The 19,106-nt window shown below is 53.2% G+C and overlaps 1 protein-coding gene and 1 non-coding gene across 3 annotated transcripts; both read right to left on the bottom strand.

Annotated features, from left to right (window-relative positions):
• Positions 1-1,431: 1,431 nt before the first annotated feature.
• EIF4A1 (eukaryotic translation initiation factor 4A1) lies at positions 1,432-11,694 on the bottom strand. 2 transcript variants are annotated; one of them, XM_075582373.1, is made up of 11 exons: positions 11,565-11,691; positions 8,871-8,919; positions 8,243-8,375; positions 7,628-7,767; positions 6,676-6,844; positions 6,475-6,584; positions 4,653-4,796; positions 4,097-4,234; positions 3,443-3,532; positions 2,514-2,593; positions 1,432-2,100 (listed from the first exon to the last, which is right to left on the bottom strand). In XM_075582373.1, exons 1-11 carry the CDS (start codon positions 11,585-11,587, stop codon positions 1,956-1,958), a joined length of 1,221 nt encoding a protein of 406 aa, XP_075438488.1. In that variant the 5' UTR covers positions 11,588-11,691; the 3' UTR covers positions 1,432-1,955. The 2 variants fall into 2 exon arrangements, with proteins under 2 accessions (XP_075438488.1, XP_075438489.1); XM_075582374.1 differs by lacking the exon at positions 4,097-4,234 and having other exon boundaries at positions 11,565-11,694.
• On the bottom strand, positions 5,123-5,260 carry LOC142477769 (small nucleolar RNA SNORD10). The gene has a single exon (XR_012792684.1). It is a non-coding gene; the product is annotated as a small nucleolar RNA SNORD10 (small nucleolar RNA).
• Positions 11,695-19,106: the final 7,412 nt, after the last annotated feature.

Raw genomic sequence — 19,106 nt, 5'->3', positions numbered from 1 at the left:
GCAGCATGACATGTACTCCAGCTCTGAAGCTTTACTGCAATTACCACCATTAGCTCGGTAAGTGTGCGGGGTATTGTTACAAACCCAGACGGCAAGATTTTGAACAAAAAGTGCCCAACTCCTAGACAACCGCATTTAGGAGCGTGGTAATAAATCGGTATAAGCAGGTATTAGAGCAATTGATGCCAAGTTATCGCCTTGCTGCACCGCTGACATTCTTTGATCACTCAATTTTTAAATGGCTGATTTAACAAGCAATGGACCCGTTTGAGGTTAGACACCGCTGCGTCCACCTGATGACTTGGGGGCCAGAAAGAGCATTGAATAAAAGCAGTGACCGCGTGGCGCCACTTGGAATAGCTGCAGTGACCCACAGATCTTGAATAGCCCCATTATAATGGCATAATTCAACACGGCAGCTTGGTGGACCTTTTTGTGAGATGTTGCCAGGGTTTGATAATCGCTCTATGGCACAAGCCATCTTCTCATTGGTCCTCTAGTCTGGACCCACTGTTCAAGAAACGTGGCCAGCCTGCCCACAGCTGTCACATCACCCACAGATCTTACACTTCAGCCACTTGGTGGCTGGTTTGTGCTGGGCATTTGTCGGAAAGGTCGTTGGAATTGTTGGTCATCCCAGCTTGTTGAAACTGACCTGGTCTGTAGACCCCTGGACGGTGCCATCACCAGTCCTGCCAAGGACCAGAAAGGCTCGCTAGGGTCCTCTCCATGGAAGAGGCATGTACAGTCCTCCATGGATGTCTCTTCTGGGATGCCAGAAGCTACGAGAAGGGAATCCTGCCTCCCAGAACACCCTGCAGAGTAGCCATGTACCAGTCCCCTCTGCCTGAAGAACATGGGCACGGCAACCCTGGCAGTGAAGGGCCCTTCCCCCATGGAGCGCTTTCAAGCAGCCAGTTTTGGGAGAGGAGCAGGCAGCCAAACCACCCAAACCCAAGGAACAATGTTAGTGGGAAAGATGGACACATCCTTCCAGCTTGGGTAGGACAAGAATTGGCCAGGCATGAGGGCCACACCGTAATAACTACAGCAGATGCCTTGTCCTTCCCCAGCGAGTAGGCGAACATCGCAGCCATCATGGCTGCCATAAGAGTATAGAGAAACAGTCTCAGCTTCCCCCTGTATGGACTCCTGCATTACATCCCTATAACCAGCAAAGGGGGAATCTGTACACTTCCCATAACCTCAGGGGCAGCTGCACCAACCTGGAAACCGCTTCAAATATGCATGCACCCCTAAAACCCCACGCCCTGCATGCCATACCCACCAAAACATCTCCCATTTCCCACCAAAAAGAGCACTGCCTCAGGGGAGGGGGGAGAAAGGGAGACAGCCAACTGCCCCCTGAGGGGGGGGGGGGGGGGAGGGGGTAACAAGGCAGGGGGATAAAACTTTAATACCAGAGACAAATTATGTTGCAAAAAAAATCCTTTATTTCTTAATAAATACTATACAGAAAAAGCAAATAAAATTGTCTTTTCTTTTACAACTTTAACTATTTTTTGGGGGCGAATTTTGTTGTTTTTGTAGAAAAAAAAAAAAAAAAAGGTGTCCAAATTTAGCCACCTGATTGGGGGGGGGGGATGTAGAAGGGGTTCTTATTTGGTCCACTGATTTGGTGGGAAAGAGGGGGCAGAAGGAAACGGTTAGTGTTTGTTTGGGAGGAAGAAGAGAAGGAACGAGAGAAACACGGTATGGCCACGAAACCTCAAAATAACATTTATTTGAAACAAAAAGAGAAAAGAAATATAAATTCATTTAAGGTGGAACAAGGAGAGGGGGTGAATCCCGGGTGTAATGCTCCCGATCCCACCCCCCGATTCTCTGCCCCCGAACCCCTCGTTAGGTTAGGGGGGGAGGGCAGAGAAATGTTTTTTTTATTTTAATTTTACGTTTTTTCTGGATTTTTAGTTTTCCCGCCGTGCCTTTGGGATTCAGATGAGATCTGCCACGTTCATCGGCATCTCCTCGATGGTGGTGTTATAGAACGTCTCGATGTCCTTCAGGGTCCTTTTATCCTCTTCCGTCACCATGTTGATGGCGACCCCTTTCCTGCCGAAACGGCCGCCCCTCCCAATCCTACAGGGGGGGGGGGGGGAGAAGAGGTTAGAAGGGGAGAAGGCCGCTCACAACCCTGGAGATCACGTCCATAGGGTCAGCGATGTCTCCCTAATAAGACGATACCAAAGACCCCATTAACTGTTAGGAATTGGTGATTCCCTCATCCCAGAAAGTGGCCAACAGGGAAATATTCTGATCCTATAAAGACGCAGGCCCTACAGAGCACGTATAGGAGAAACGCCGCTGCGCTCAGCGTGTGGGCCACGATTAAGTTGCGGAACGCAGTAAAGCAGCATTGACCGCGGTGGAGCGTGGCCACGGATTGCTCTGCCACGGGCCTACATTCTGCGGTCAGCACGGGAAGGCTGGGCAGAGAGGGAAACCTTTGGCCTAGAGGGAGAGACCCTATAGATGCCCCTATAGACACGTACCTGTGGATGTAGTTTTCCCGGTTGGTGGGAAGATCGTAGTTTATAACGAGGGAGACTTGCTGCACATCAATGCCTCGGGCCTGGGGGGGAGAGAGAGACCCTGAATACGCGGCTATCACACAGCGCGCGGCTATCACACAGCGCGCGGCTATCTACCTACACACAGCTGGCGTAATATCCCCCACTAGGAAATATCAGCCACCGAACCCCTAATACTACATCTCATCACCGGCCCCTCAGACCCCCCCTAACACTGACCGATCCCAGGCCGTGTCCTGAGCCCGTGGGGGGGACACGCTTTATAATTTTTAAACTGCCCCTCAGTGTGTGCAGGCAGCATGGGGCGGGGAGGGGGGGGGGTACGGCCATCACTCACTGCGGGAGCTTCCAAAGTCACGTCCCACAATGCTGTGCTGCTGGGGATACAAAGCATTGTGGGAAACTTCTGCTGAGTGTTACCCCTACATGGGCTCAGGACCCCCTATACTGAGTATTATATTATATAGGGTCTGGGATTCACAAGCAGAGATGTCGGTGGGCCCTTTTGGGAATCACTGTTCTATATCTTTGTCACAACCCTCACCCCCACAATGCCGTGCTGCTGTGAATGCAAAGCTGTGAGAGCAGTACAGCCCAACAAGCTAAAGTGAAGTTCGGGGTCTTACTAATAAGTGACCAGACCCTCTGTACGGCTTGGGAGACCATTCCAGGTTGTTTGGGGGAACCCCTATAAGACACCTCATGAACCCCTGTACTTTATTAGTGTCGGATCAAGACAGACATTTAAATATAGCTGTCCCTAAATCCCCATGAAACGGCTCCAATCTCCATATGTACAAAGCCCACACTCATACCCGATTAGTACAAGATGCAGTAGGGTGCGACCCCATAATCCTTATAGGGCCAAGTTTAGAAGACCCCGCACTCACCAGCAGATCAGTTGTGATGAGGACACGGCTGGAACCGGATCGGAACTCCCTCATGATGACGTCCCGCTCCTTCTGATCCATGTCACCGTGCTGAGGGAGGAACGAGGCGGGGACAGGTCAGTCACTACCATGGGTCGCAGCGTGTACTATCAGCGCACAGATACACATCGTATCGTATTCATCCAAGAGAGGCGCGTGGGAATACATGTGTGATACTCTGCATAATTATACAGCGCGGCATGTTCAGCATCAGTGCAGCTAGGGATATATACCATCCAATAGAAATAATGTATGAATATATACATGTAGACCAGCTGCGTTACAAGACTATATATCTATACCGAACTATCACCAAGAGGTTTGTGCATATATCAATGTAAAAGTGTGGAGATACTCAGCATCGTTATACAGCTCCCAGCACACAGATGTGGATATACAAGTGTATATAGCACAAGACATGGGGAGGGTCTGTCCCCACAGCATGAACCAGCTGACAGTCACAGTGCGGCTGTGCTGGGATGAATATGGGATGAGATATTCTGCCCCCGTCAGATATAAGAAGCAGCGCCACACGGAGGAGGACGAGTCCTTGCCCAGTGACGGGGGTGGGGGGGGGGCAGTGTAAAACACCCGCAGAGCATCGCTCCCACTCACCAAGGCAGACACAGTGAAGTCCCTCGCATGCATCTTCTCCGTCAACCAGTCGACCTTCCTGCGGGTGTTTATGAAGATGACGGCCTGTGTGATGGTGAGGGTCTCATACAAGTCACAAAGGGTGTCCAACTTCCATTCCTGAGGGGGACAGAGGCAGTCAGCATCGTATTATACCGTGCGGTGCGATTACTACCAGTGTGATACTCGGGACTATTATACAGCATGTTCAGTGTATAATACAGCACAGCCGTGTCATTATCAGTGTATAACAGTTTATACAATTCCCAGCACAGGATGTGTATATACACCCCTAATATATAGGAGTACAGGTATACAGTGTATATAGCACAGGATATGGGGAGGGTCTGTCCCCACAGCATGAACCAGCTGACAGTCACAGTGCGGCTGTGCTGGGATGAATATGGGATGAGATACTCTGCCCCCGTCAGATATAAGAAGCAGCGCCACATGGAGGACGCGTCCTTGCCCAGTGACGGGGAGGCACGGTAATTAACCCCTTGCCCGCACGCAAATCTGCCGCTGTTACTGCGCTCACCTCACGCTCCACGTTGACGTAGAACTGACGGATACCCTCCAGCGTCAGCTCTTCCTTCTTCACCAGGATGCGGATGGGGTCCCGCATAAACTTCTTTGTCACCTCAAGGACGTCAGAGGGCATTGTGGCCGAGAGCAGGACCACCTGAGGAGGGAGGAAGAGGCTTATTACTGAGCCGCCCGGCAATGTATCCCTGGGGAATACACCGTGCAGGTTATCACCACCCGATGGGAATATAGGATATTCCTGTATATATACACCAGATTATAACAGCGGTAGGAAGGTACTCAGACCGCATCCATAGTGCAGGGTACGGTGCGAGCTACGCCAATGCATAAGCGCTTAATACAAACAAGTTTGTATTGCGAATCAATGCAATGTCAGCGCGGAAACTAGCACGTTCTACTATGGACACGGCCTTGGGGTTATAATGTAGCTACACTGTTTCCCTGTCAGAGCACAAGGTGGCAGTTCTCAGACTGGATGGTGAGATCATATTCCCCAGAGTCCTTTGCAGCAGACGGCTCCCGCCCGCAGGACGCAGGCGAGGCAGACCTGCCGCAGAGAGCCGGGGATCAGATGACACGCATGGATTTTCATCATGGAACTGACCCCGCACGTGACGTAGCAGCCCCGTCTCATAATATGGTGAATGTGTAAGTACCTCAAACTACCCCTCGCTATACTAAGTGTATAGAATGGGGAAGACATGTATAGTCTATACAAATCTACCACATGGAAATTAACTCAAGTATAAATATATCAATTTCCTTCATGATCAATATGGAAACAAACTCAATATATAAAGCTGTGGTATCCAACAGTTGTTTGGTTAAGAAACTTTGTGCAATTCTGAGGAACCCCAACCCTCTCTAATAGCGCGTCTGAGATCAGATGCATTGTAAGGAACCCCAGCCCTCTCTAATAGCGCGTCTGAGATCAGATACATTGTAAGGAACCCCAACCCTCTCTAATAGCGCGTCTGTGATCAGATGCATTGTAAGGAACCCCAACCCCCTCTAATAGCACGTCTGAGATCAGATGCATTGTAAGGAACCCCAACCCTCTCTAATAGCGCGTCTGAGATCAGATGCATTGTACGGAACATACTCTAATCAGGCGCGAGTCTGCACCCTAAAAAAAAAAAACACCCCCAGAGTTAGCGTTTAATGACTGGTTACCCTATCCAGGAGTATTAAGTTTATATCACCGATTACCTACCCCCTTCTGGTATTAAAAAGGCAATCCAAGCAGCTTAACTCAAAAATACATCTTTCAATACATGCAGCCTGCAATTACTTTTATTGAAAAAACAATTACCTAAACCGCCGATCAATTTAGCAAAATCATGCTTCCCGGGCACACTAAATGGCTGCCTTTCAGTTCTCAAATCAATCCTTCAGTCAGTGTAACTCAGCAGCTACAGTGTATTCTTATATTACCAAGGTGACATTATCTATTGTTACAGATTGCAGCTCAAACTGCTGGGAACACTGGTAACAAATGAACAGGAGATGGCTAAACCCGCTACAGAAAATCACAGGATACACAGATATTAAAACTAATTCATGGCATTAATAATAAGGGTAGTATTATTATTATTATCCAATACTACAGGACTGATTTACTTACCATGTAGAATGCTGCTTGGATTGCAGCAGACCGTTACACCCCCCCACCCCTCTCTCTTGTGACATTAAATGTTGGGTGACTGGTTACGCCCCCAGGGCAGTAGTATTAAATGTTGGGTGACTGGTTACGCCCCCAGGGCAGTAGTATTAAAGGTCAGGTGGTGGCAGTATTGAAGTTGAGGGGTTGTTACCTGCGCGTTACTGCTGAGCTTCTGGAATATATCGTAGATCTGGTCCTTGAACCCCCGGCTAAGCATCTCGTCTGCCTCGTCCAGCACGAACATCTTGATGCATTTGGGGGCTGCAACGAGCGGTAAGAGTGAGCTCACAGGGACAGGACGTTACAGGGCACAGTGCAGCGTGTAAAGGGTCAGCGGCAGCAGGTTACTCACACAGGTAGCGCCGGTTCAACATGTCGAACACCCGTCCTGGGGTCCCCACAATGATGTGGGGGGCCTCGGACTGCAGCTTCTGCACCTCGGCCCTAACGTTGGTGCCCCCGATACAGGCATGGCAGGAGGCGCCCATATAATCCCCCAGAGCCATCACCACCTTCTGGATCTGTGTGCCAGGGGAGAGGAAGGTCGGTTACATGCGTGTTACACGGCAAGGGGTGTCACTATATACAGCAAGGGATGTTCCCATATACATCACCCTATAAGGAGCATCAAATACACAAACACTATTTACGTGTATTATCCAAATGAGATTCGGAGCGCCTTTATTCCGAGTTTACCCATTAGTTTGCTAGCTCTGCGGGACAGGAAGTCCCACTCATTCTCCATGAGTAACGTATTAAAACTGTTTCAAACGAACAATTAATGACGGCTAATAAATAAAGATCATATGCAGCTAATCTGATTAATAAATGTAATTAAATATTAATCTTGTAGGAAATTGTGTTGGGGAAATCTCTTTATGTCAAACACGCATGTCTGTATCATTCTGCATCACTCTGCATCATTATACAGCACAGACTGGTCATAACAAGCATATACTTTGCATCGTTATACAACTCCCAGCACAGGATGTGGATATACACCTGTAATATACAGGAGTACAGGTATACAGTGTATATAGCACAGGACATGGGGAGGGTCTGTCCCCACAGCATGAACCAGCTGACAGTCACAGTGCGGCTGTGCTGGGATGAATATGGGATGAGATACTCTGCCCCCGTCAGATATAAGAAGCAGCGCCACACGGAGGAGGACGCGTCCTTGCCCAGTGACGGGGGTTTGGCAGATTCCCATGAGATCCGCCTTTTGCTATAAGGGGAGTAACAGGGTTATTTAGAGCGGGATGTAATATGCACGGGTCAACACAGGGAAGGGAATCACTCACCTGTTGGGCCAACTCACGAGTCGGGGCCAGAACCAGCGCCTGAGTGGCCTTGAGATCGAGCTCTACCTGCTGCAGGATGGAGATCGCAAATGTGGCTGTTTTACCAGTCCCAGACTGGGCCTGAGCGATCACATCGTAGCCTGAGGGGAGAGAACATAATGTCACATCACAAGGGACAGGCTCAGCTCTCTTCTGTCTGTGTCACCCTGCGGGGGAGGGACAGACTCATAGCTCCCTTCTGTCTGTGTCACTGTGTCACCCTGCGGGGGGAGGGACAGACTCAAAGCTCCCTTCTGTCTGTGTCACTGTGTCACCCTGCGGGGGGAGGAACAGGCTCATAGCTCCCTTCTGTCTGTGTCACTGTGTCACCCTGCGGGGGAGGGACAGGCTCATAGCTCCCTTCTGTCTGTGTCACTGTGTCACCCTGCGGGGGAGGGACAGACTCAAAGCTCCCTTCTGTCTGTGTCACTGTGTCACCCTGCGGGGGGAGGGACAGACTCATAGCTCCCTTCTGTCTGTGTCACTGTGTCACCCTGCGGGGGGAGGGACAGACTCATAGCTCCCTTCTGGGTCACCCTACGAGGACGGTGGAGACGAACTGCATCCTGTACTCACCCTTGATACAAGGTAGAATAGCTCGCTGCTGGATTGCAGAGGGTTTCTCAAAACCATAGGCGTAGATTCCTCTCAGGAGAGACTCTGACAGGTTCATATCATCAAAGCTATCAACAATTTCATTCCAGTTACTCTGCAGAGGAGAAAGAAGGAGATGAGGGAAATAGCACGATACCCCCGATCCCAGCCTCATCTGTTGCATCAGACATATCCTAGAATGGTGTTGCATTTGCCACATTGCCCGAGCGTATAAAGAACGAGATGTGTTAGCATCCTGTGTAATTAGCCAGAGACACAAGCCTTCCCTAAACAAAGCCAACTGACAATAGCAAAGAAGGGGGCGCTTTCATTGATTAAGAGACATATGAATGTGGAAGAGACGGGGTGTGTAGCGTTTGTCATCAAGTGTTTCTTCTTATCTGACCCAATAATAATCAGGGGAGAGGGATTCCCCTTTGTGCAAACCCTTCCAAGTGTCGGCTCAGGATACGAAGGGTGTCAGATTAGAGGGAGACGCACCCATTGCCCACACGTGACCCGTGTACACGCCACTTGCTCACTAGTTTAGAAGAGACTGCCCATGGAAATGCTCAGTGTGACATGTGAAAGCCTCCAGTGGTTACGTTACCTCGATGATACCATCGGGCTCCATGCCTTCTGGTCCATTGTCCCGGGATCTGCAAAATTAAACAAACAATTTAGATATAAAAACATTAGTAACCAAAGCAACAAGCAGTATATTAAGGGGATTAGAGATGTAGGTGCAACCCGACAGATTTATACACATGTGCATGCACGTTGCAAATGGATAAATAATATTCATCCATACACCAGTAAGCGGATAAGATAAGCGCACGTCTGTCGGCCAAGCGATCTGTAACCTGCGCCCTCATCGCTCGCTCTGTGGCCCGTCTCATACAGGTACGGCCCGGCCCTATGGACGCGGCCCCAAGTAGAAATCCGGCAGTGTGCAATATGATTTGACTAATACACGCATATTACATACAAGTACAGACACAGTACGTGTCTCTAATATACTACCCTCCGCTGAGGTCAGACCTCAGTCCTGTCCCTCCCCCATCATGTGAACAGCAGAGGGGCAACTACCCCCCCTGTTGTGCAGATAGGAGGGGCCCCTGCCTCTAATCGGCACTTCCCAGGACCTAGTTATCCATGTGAATAAACAATGCAGGGCAGAGCGGCCGGTGCCCCCCCCCTCCCTCCCCCGGCGCCCCCTCCCTGCTCTTGCACAAGACCAGTGACGTCGGTGGCCGTGCTATACATTCGCTGTAAGTGACACCCAGGGATATTATCAGGGACATCCGCATTGTAATGTACATATATATATATATCTCTACATTCACATTCTGCAGTTATAGAAGCCAATACATAGGTGGCGGTTAGAAACAGGCAGATCCCCATATACAGCCCACGTACAATACACAGTACGTGAAGCCGCCGCCGCCGGTATAACAGACACAGAAGGTAACACCGGTGTCAGGGAACATGGATACAACTACTTACACAGCAGAAAATATCTTATACGTGCCAGTGTTTAAACCATTACACATATACATAGTGTGCAAGGCGATATAACCTATATAATATATCAGGGCTCTATATGTAATAACTGGGAATATAATATGCAATTATAAATAGCTCACAAAGAGAACTAGATGCAAATCTGTGCGCGAAGCCGACAAATGTAAACATATATATACACGCTGTGCACCAAACGCCTTTATATGTTGATATCTGCAATAGTCTGTTCATGTATAAAGAAATACAAAGATATCCAGTCTCACTACGGTGGGATCCTGACTATGGGAAGAGATATATATAGATATATATATATTAAGGTGGTCAGATGGGATATAGATATATACACAGTATCGTGCATACTACACATCTGACTATGGGAAGAGAGAAGAGAATATATATATATATATATATATATATATTTATTTATATATTAAGGGGGTCAGATGGGATATAGATATATACACAGTATCGTGCATACTACACATCTGACTATGGGAAGAGAGAAGAGAATATATATATATATATATATATATATATTTATTTATATATTAAGGGGGTCAGATGGGATATAGATATATACACAGTAACGTGCATACTACACATCTGACTTGGCACATATCCACTTATTTACTGACTTCTAATACACAAACTCCCTCATCTGCAAACACAGATATAACCGCCAGTCACTTTTGCATTAAATAGTCAGAACAGTGCCTATAAATTGCTGTTTATATTGCCACATGGGTGCAGTTTCTCGGGGGGGGGGGATAAAACCCGCACACATTTAGGGTGTATATAGCAATATAATATGTCGGTGTATACCGAGCTAAACACATAACACTATGCACACCCACGCGAGTACGTGGCTGTTACACACACGCCCGGTATCCCAGTGACCCCCACCCACCAGAGATAACGCTACATCCTCCGCCCTGACTATATAATGAGGCCTCTTCCCGGGGGCCACGTGCCGAACCGGAAGCCGCCGCCATCTTAGAAAAAAAACCACCACCCCACCATCTTGTACTGCACTCATCCCTCCCCCCCCCCCCCACTCCTCCTGCAGACCCACGTGCTCCCCTCAGGCGGAGGCCGCCATGACACACGCGCACTAGCCGCCCACAGAGCGCAGAGGGAGGAGCGGGGGCGCGCGCGCGGCACACAGCCGGCGAGGGAAGAGAACACGCGCGCGCACAGCAGCAGGGAAGGGTCGGCACGTGCGCGAGAGGAGCCGGTGCGCGAGACACACTGCCGGCGCGAGGGAAGAAAAAAAAAAACCACGTGCGCGCGCACAGCAGGCAAGGGTTGGAGCCGGTGCGCGAGGCAGGAGGGGGGAGGGCGAGCGCGCGCGAAGCACGAGGAAAGAGGGGGAGAGAAGACTCGGTGAGGTGGCGAGAGAAACGGAAGTGCGTCACCAGACGGCGTGAGGGATGGGAAAAAAAAAAAAACGTTATTTTTATTTCAAGTAGAAAAATAAAAACCAAATTGTGTTTGAGGAAGAGAAGTAAAAAAAACAAAATGGCGACCGCGAATAAAAAGTGCGAAGTGCGCTGGTATACGGGGTGTGTGGGGGAAGGGGGAGAGAAAATGGCCGCAGTCGTGAAGGGGGGGGGAGGCCGGAGCCTGTGTGAGGAGAGAAAATGTCCGGTGTCTGTGTGGGAGAGGTGAGGGGGCACGCGCGGTACATAGTGTCGGTTAATGACGTCACTGAGGGCAGAGGGGGGGTTAGCAGGGGGTATTAGGGGGAGTGGGGGGTACAGGCCGCAGCCGCCGCACTCACCGGTTGTCGTAGCTCGCAGACATTCTTCAGAGCGGAAGCCTCTCCCAGAGCCGGCGCGCTCCATCTTATACCCGGCGCGGGGACCCGCCCAGCGCCGCCGGAGGGGATTGGCTGAGGCGGCGGTGACGTAGCGCCCGCCGGTTGGAGGGCGACCGAGCCGGCAAAGAAGTGGGGAGGGGAAGCGAGGCGGTGATTGGGCGAGAGGGGACGTCAATCATCAGGAAGGAGGGGGAGTGTCAGCCTTAAGTTGCGTTTACCGGCTCTTGGTGGTATTGGTCGGCTTTCGCGAAAGGCCACGCCCCTTCGCCTTCTTATTGGCCAGGGACCGTGTCACTCCCCTAACCAACACCTCCATTGTCAGCCAAGGTTTTTTTGCATTACGCCTCCTGGCATTGGCCAATCCCTCTCACGTGATATTCCCCCATCGCCCGCGCCAAGCCGTCCTCTCTATTCATTGGTGCTACGTCTGTCACTCACGAATCCGACGACGCTGATTGGCGGGCAAAGATTTTGGCGTCACTTCCGCCCTTTTATTGGCAGAAGTCCCTAGAAATGTGGAGTTATTTCTTGCTCAATTGATAAAAAATAAATCTTATAATGACATTAATTACACGTTTCATGAGTGAGTGGTTCATTAATAGCTGGGCCTTCCTAAATGGCACTCAGTGGCTTTATTAAAGAGGCAATGCAAGCATTATATATGTAGCGCAGCTTCCTCCACCCTACGGCTGCGCGTATAGTGCCAGCGACGCGCCGGGGACAGCGGCGACGCGCCGGGGACAGCGGCGACGCGCCGGGGACAGCGGCGACGCGCCGGGGACAGCGGCTACGCGCCGGGGGAAGCGGCGACGGGCCGGGGACAGCGGCGACGCGGCGGGGACCGCGGCGGGGACAGCGGCGACGCGCCGGGGACAGCGGCGAAGCGCCGGGGACAGCGGCGACGCGCCGGGGACAGCGGCGACGCGGTGGGGACAGCGGCGACGGGCCGGGGACAGCGGCGAAGCGCCGGGGACAGCGGCGACGCGCCGGGGACAGCGGCGACGCGGCGGGGACCGCGGCGGGGACAGCGGCGACGCGCCGGGGACAGCGGCGACGCGCCGGGGACAGCGGCGACGCGCCGGGGACAGCGGCTACGCGCCGGGGGAAGCGGCGACGGGCCGGGGACAGCGGCGACGCGGCGGGGACCGCGGCGGGGACAGCGGCGACGCGCCGGGGACAGCGGCGAAGCGCCGGGGACAGCGGCGACGCGCCGGGGACAGCGGCGACGCGGTGGGGACAGCGGCGACGGGCCGGGGACAGCGGCGAAGCGCCGGGGACAGCGGCGACGCGCCGGGGACAGCGGCGACGCGCCGGGGACAGCGGCGACGCGGCGGGGACCGCGGCGGGGACAGCGGCGACGCGCCGGGGACAGCGGCGAAGCGCCGGGGACAGCGGCGACGCGCCGGGGACAGCGGAGACGCGCCGGGGACAGCGGCGAAGCGCCGGGGACAGCGGCGACGCGCCGGGGACAGCGGCGAAGCGCCGGGGACAGCGGCGACGCGCCGGGGACAGCGGCGAAGCGCCGGGGACAGCGGCGACGCGCCGGGGACAGCGGAGACGCGCCGGGGACAGCGGCGACGCGGTGGGGACAGCGGTGACGCGCCGGGGACAGCGGCGAAGCGCCGGGGACAGCGGCGACGCGCCGGGGACAGCGGCGACGCGGTGGGGACAGCGGTGACGCGCCGGGGACAGCGGCGACGCGCCGGGGACAGCGGCGAAGCGCCGGGGACAGCGGCGACGCGCCGGGGACAGCGGCGACGCGCCGGGGACAGCGGAGACGCGCCGGGGACAGCGGCGAAGCGCCGGGGACAGCGGCGACGCGCCGGGGACAGCGGCGACGCGGTGGGGACAGCGGCGACGCGCCGGGGACAGCGGAGACGCGCCGGGGACAGCGGCGACGCGCCGGGGACAGCGGCGTCACGTAGCGGTCGCTGGAAAAATCAACTTGACTTCCAGTGCACGCGATGGCGGCAATACATGTGTTTTGCCGCGATGTCGCGTCACCGCGCCGGCACTATAAGCGCAGCCTATGGGAGATATGGCGGCTAGTGTGTGCGGTGCGTTACCTGAGGCTCACAGGAGGCCTGGACCTCCCCCGCTGGGAGCCCGGGGTGTACCTGATCCGCCTGGTGACAGCGCCTCCACCTGCGCGGGATCCTAACTATGTCGGATAACCCCGTCACATTGTACCTGATCCGTCTAGTGACAGCGCCTCCACCTGTGCGGGATCCTAACTATGTCGGATAACCCCGTCACATTGTACCTGATCCGCCTGGTGACAGCGCCTCCACCTGTGCGGGATCCTAACTATGTCAGATAACCCCGTCACATTGTACCTGATCCGTCTAGTGACAGCGCCTCCACCTGTGCGGGATCCTAACTATGTCGGATAACCCCGTCACATTGTACCTGATCCGCCTGGTGACAGCGCCTCCACCTGTGCGGGATCCTAACTATGTCGGATAACCCCGTCACATTGTACCTGATCCGCCTGGTGACAGCGCCTCCACCTGCGCGGGATCCTAACTATGTCGGATAACCCCGTCACATTGTACCTGATCCGCCTGGTGACAGCGCCTCCACCTGTGCGGGATCCTAACTATGTCGCATAACCTCGTCACATTGTACCTGATCCGCCTGGTGACAGCGCCTCCACCTGCGCGGGATCCAACTATGTCGCATAACCCCGTCACATTGTACCTGATCTGTCTGGTGACAGCGCCTCCACCTGTGCGGGATCCTATGTCGGATAACCATGTCACATTGTACCTGATTCGTCTGGTGACAGTGCCTCCACCTGTGCGGGATCCTAACTGTCGGATAACCCCGTCACATTGTACCTGATCCGTCTGGTGACAGCGCCTCCACCTGCGCGGGATCCTAACTATGTCGGATAACCCCGTCACATTGTACCTGATCCGCCTGGTGACAGCGCCTCCACCTGTGCGGGGTCCTAACAGTGTCGGATAACCCCGTCACATTGTACCTGATCCGCCTGGTGACAGCGCCTCCACCTGCGCGGGATCCTAACTATGTCGGATAACCCCGTCACATTGCACCTGATCCGTCTAGTGACAGCGCCTCCACCTGTGCGGGATCCTAACTATGTCGGATAACCCCGTCACATTGTACCTGATCCGTCTGGTGACAGCTCCTCCACCTGTGCGGGATCCTAACTATGTCGGATAACCCCGTCACATTGTACCTGATCCGCCTGGTGACAGCGCCTCCACCTGTGCGGGATCCTAACTATGTCGGATAACCCCGTCACATTGTACCTGATCCGCCTGGTGACAGCGCCTCCACCTACGCGGGATCCTAACTATGTCGGATAACCCAGTCACAGGAACCAATGCAAGAGGCAGGGCCGCCAACTGAAATTATGGGGCCCAGGACAAATGAGAAGGGCAGCCCCGCCCCCCCCAACCCATAGCGCACCCCCCCCACCCAACCCATAGCGCACCTACCACGCCAAAAAAAATGTTAGCGCGTAACTTTTACTTCACTGTTTTCTTCTTATTGTTAATACAGAAAAAACATTACAATGCGATCTGTTTAATTTAATATTTTCAACAAAAGACAAAGATACCCAATGCTGCATCCAATGTGACAAAAGGCCCGGGGGGGGGGATTCAGTGTGAGCCTGGGGGGGGGGATAAATATGGGCCGGGGGGGGATAAATATGGGCCGGGGGGGGATAAATATGGGCAGGGGGGGGGGGATAAATATGGGCAGGGGGGGGGGTAAATATGGGCCGGGGGGGGATAAATATGGGCCGGGGGGGGGATAAATATGGGCCGGGGAGGGGATAAATATGGGCCGGGGGGGGGGATAAATATGGGCTGGGGGGGGGATAAATATGGGCTGGGGGGGGGATAAATATGGGCTGGGGGAGGGATAAATATGGGCTTGGGGGGGGGGATAAATATGGGCAGGGGGGGAAGATTCAGTGTGAGCCTGGGGGGGGGGATAAATATGGGCCGGGGGGGGGATAAATATGGGCCGGGGGGGGGGATAAATATGGGCCGGGGGGGATAAATATGGGCCGGGGGGGGATAAATATGGGCATGGGGGGGGATAAATATGGGCCGGGGGGGGATAAATATGGGCCGGGGGGGAGGGATAAATATGGGCCGGGGGGGGATAAATATGGGCTGGGGGGGGGGGGGATAATTATGGGCCCGGGGGGGGATAATTATGGGCCCGGGGGGGGATAAATATGGGCCGGGGGGAATAAATATGGGCCGGGGGGAATAAATATGGGCCGGCGGGGATAAATATGGGCTGGGGGGGTAAATATGGGCCTGGGGGGGGGGTAAATATGGGCCTGGGGGGGGGTAAATATGGGCCGGGGGGGATAAATATGGGCCTGGGGGGGGATAAATATGGGCCTGGGGGGGTAAATATGGGACACACACACATACACCCTACTGTGAAGTGCTATGTACATTAATGGCGAAATATAAATAAAGACATACATTACAATACCCCAATGCATCTAAAAAAGTATAATATGCGCCTCCTTTGATTACAATATTGAAAGCTAATTACCTAAGCTGCTGATCGATTGGTTCTCCCGCGATCGATCTGCAAAGATCCTGCTTGCCCGGGCTCACTAAATGGCCGCCTTTCCGTTCCAATCAATCCTTCAGTCAGTGTAACTCACCAGCTACAATGTATCCTTATATTACTAAGGTAACATTCAGTCAGTGTAACTCACCAGCTACAATGTATCCTTATATTACTAAGGTAACATTCAGTCAGTGTAACTCACCAGCTACAATGTATCCTTATATTACTAAGGTAACATTCAGTCAGTGTAACTCACCAGCTACAATGCATCCTTATATTACTAAGGTAACATTCAGTCAGTGTAACTCACCAGCTACAATGTATCCTTATATCACTAAGGTAACATTCAGTCAGTGTAACTCACCAGCTACAATGTATCCTTATATTACTACGGTAACATTCAGTCAGTGTAACTCACCAGCTACAATGTATCCTTATATCACTACGGTAACATTCAGTCAGTGTAACTCACCAGCTACAATGTATCCTTATATCACTACGGTAACATTCAGTCAGTGTAACTCACCAGCTACAATGTATCCTTATATCACTAAGGTAACATTCAGTCAGTGTAACTCACCAGCTACAATATATCCTTATATCACTACGGTAACATTCAGTCAGTGTAACTCACCAGCTACAATGTATCCTTATATTACTAAGGTACCATTCAGTCAGTGTAACTCACCAGCTACAATGTATCCTTATATTACTAAGGTAACATTCAGTCAGTGTAACTCACCAGCTACAATGTATCCTTATATCACTAAGGTAACATTATCTATTGTTACAGTTTGCAGCACAAACTCCTGGGAACATTGGCAACACATGATCACAAACAGGAAAGTGTTGCAAAGCTCTTGCACCGCTGGGGAGGTGGCTAAATCCTGCGATAGTAATCACAGGACGCTCAGGGTATTAACACTCATTAACCATGGCGCGGCGTTGAATTTTTTTGTTTAATTGCAGTTTTTGAGACGCGCGCACTTTTTACTTTACGAAGGGAAAGTCGCATTGAAGACGGCGCAGCTTGTGCGAGGATTATTGATCAAACGCCGATGTTCCCGCCTGAGATATATAATCAATATTCGAATGAAGTATTTCAAGATCTATAGGGTGTTTACATATTGCTCCCTTCATGCTAAATATTGATCTGCTAATGATCCGCCGCCTCCGACGTGAGTGCAGAGGGGATAGGAAAGATAAGGTGGAAGTGGGGGAGAGGTGTGGGGGAGAGGTGTGGGGGAGCGTGGGGAGGGGAACATATTGGGGTGAGTGCAGAGGGGATAGGAAAGATAAGGTGGAAGAGGGGTTATCAGGTGGGGGAGAGGTGTGGGGGAGAGGTGTGGGGGAGTGTGGGGAGGGGGGAACGTATTTGGGTGAGTGCAGAGGGGATAGGAAAGATAAGATGGAAGAGGGGGAGAGGTGTGGGGGGAGGTGTGGGGGAGAGGTGTGGGGGAGCGTGGGGAGGGGAACATATTGGGGTGAGTGCAGAGGGGATAGGAAAGATAAGGTGGAAGAGTGGTTATCAGGTGGGGGAGAGGTGTGGGGGAGAGGTGTGGGGGAACATGGGGAGGGAGGGGAACGTATTGGGGTGAGTGCAGAGGGGATAGGAAAGATAAGATGGAAGAGGGGTTATCAGGTGGGGGAGAGATGTGGGGGAGAGGTGTGGGTGAGAGGTGTGGGGGAGTGTGGGGAGGGGGGAACGTATTGGGGTGAGTGCAGAGGGGATAGGAAAGATAAGATGGAAGAGTAGTTCTCAGGTGGGGGTGCAGTGTGGGGGAGAGGTGTGGGGGAGAGGTTTGGGGGAGAGGTGTGGGGGAGCGTGGGGAGGGAGGGGAACGTATTGGGGTGAGTGCAGAGGGGATAGGAAAGATAAGATGGAAGAGTAGTTCTCAGGTGGGGGTGCGGTGTGGGGGAGAGGTGTGGGGGAGAGGTGTGGGGGAGCGTGGGGAGGGAAGGGTACGTATTGGGGTGAGTGCAGAGGGGATAGGAAAGATAAGATGGAAGAGTGGTTATCAGGTGGGGGAGAGGTGTGGGGGAGAGGTGTAGGGGAGAGGTGTGGGGGAGAGGTGTGGGGGAGAGGTGTGGGGGAGCGTGGGGAGGGAGGGGAACGTATTGGGGTGAGTGCAGAGGGGATAGGAAAGATAAGATGGAAGAGCGGTTATCAGGTGGGGGAGAGGTGTGGGGGAGAGGTGTGGGGGAGAGGTGTGGGTGAGAGGTGTGGGGGAGCGTGGGGAGGGAGGGGAACGTATTGGGGTGAGTGCAGAGGGGATAGGAAAGATAAAATGGAAGAGCGGTTATCAGGTGGGGGAGCGGTGTGGGGTAGAGGTGTGGGGGAGCGTGGGGAGGGAGGGAAACGTATTGGGGTGAGTGCAGAGGGGATAGGAAAGATAAGATGGAAGAGCGGCTATCAGGTGGGGGAGAGGTGTGGGGGAGAGGTGTGGGGGAGTGTGGGGAGGGAGGGGAACGTATTGGGGTGAGTGCAGAGGGGATAGGAAAGATAAGGTGGAAGAGTGGTTCTCAGGTGGGGGAGAGGTGTGGGGGAGAGGTGTGGGGGAGAGGTGTGGGGGAGAGGTGTGGGGGAACGTATTGGGGTGAGTGCAGAGGGGATAGGAAAGATAAGGTGGAAGAGGGGTTATCAGGTGGGGGAGAGGTGTGGGGGAGAGGTGTGGGGGAGAGGTGTGGGGGAGCGTGGGGAGGGAGGGGAACGTATTGGGGTGAGTGCAGAGGGGATAGGAAAGATAAGATGGAAGAGGGGTTATCAGGCGGGGGAGAGGTGTGGGGGAGAGGTGTGGGGGAGCGTGGGGAGGGAGGGGAACGTATTGGGGTGAGTGCAGAGGGGATAGGAAAGATAAGATGGAAGAGGGGTTATCAGGCGGGGGAGAGGTGTGGGGGAGAGGTGTGGGGGAGAGGTGTGGGGGAGAGGTG

The sequence above is a fragment of the Ascaphus truei genome, unplaced genomic scaffold, assembly GCF_040206685.1.
Source record: "Ascaphus truei isolate aAscTru1 unplaced genomic scaffold, aAscTru1.hap1 HAP1_SCAFFOLD_2303, whole genome shotgun sequence".
Taxonomy (NCBI): Eukaryota; Metazoa; Chordata; class Amphibia; order Anura; family Ascaphidae; genus Ascaphus; species Ascaphus truei.
Note: the sequence above shows the minus strand (reverse complement) of the source record. Positions and strands in the feature narration are given on the sequence as shown.

Bases quoted from the DNA above. Each gene is read 5' to 3' on its own strand.
- EIF4A1 (XM_075582373.1), bottom strand. From the start codon at position 11,587: ATGTCTGCGAGCTACGACAACCG. The intron at 7,768-8,242 runs GTGAGTACAGGA...CTCTCCCCTCAG, and splicing joins TATTCTACCTTGTATCAAGG to GCTACGATGTGATCGCTCAG. The intron at 4,797-6,474 runs GTAACAACCCCT...CTCCCTCCTCAG, and splicing joins AGCTCAGCAGTAACGCGCAG to GTGGTCCTGCTCTCGGCCAC.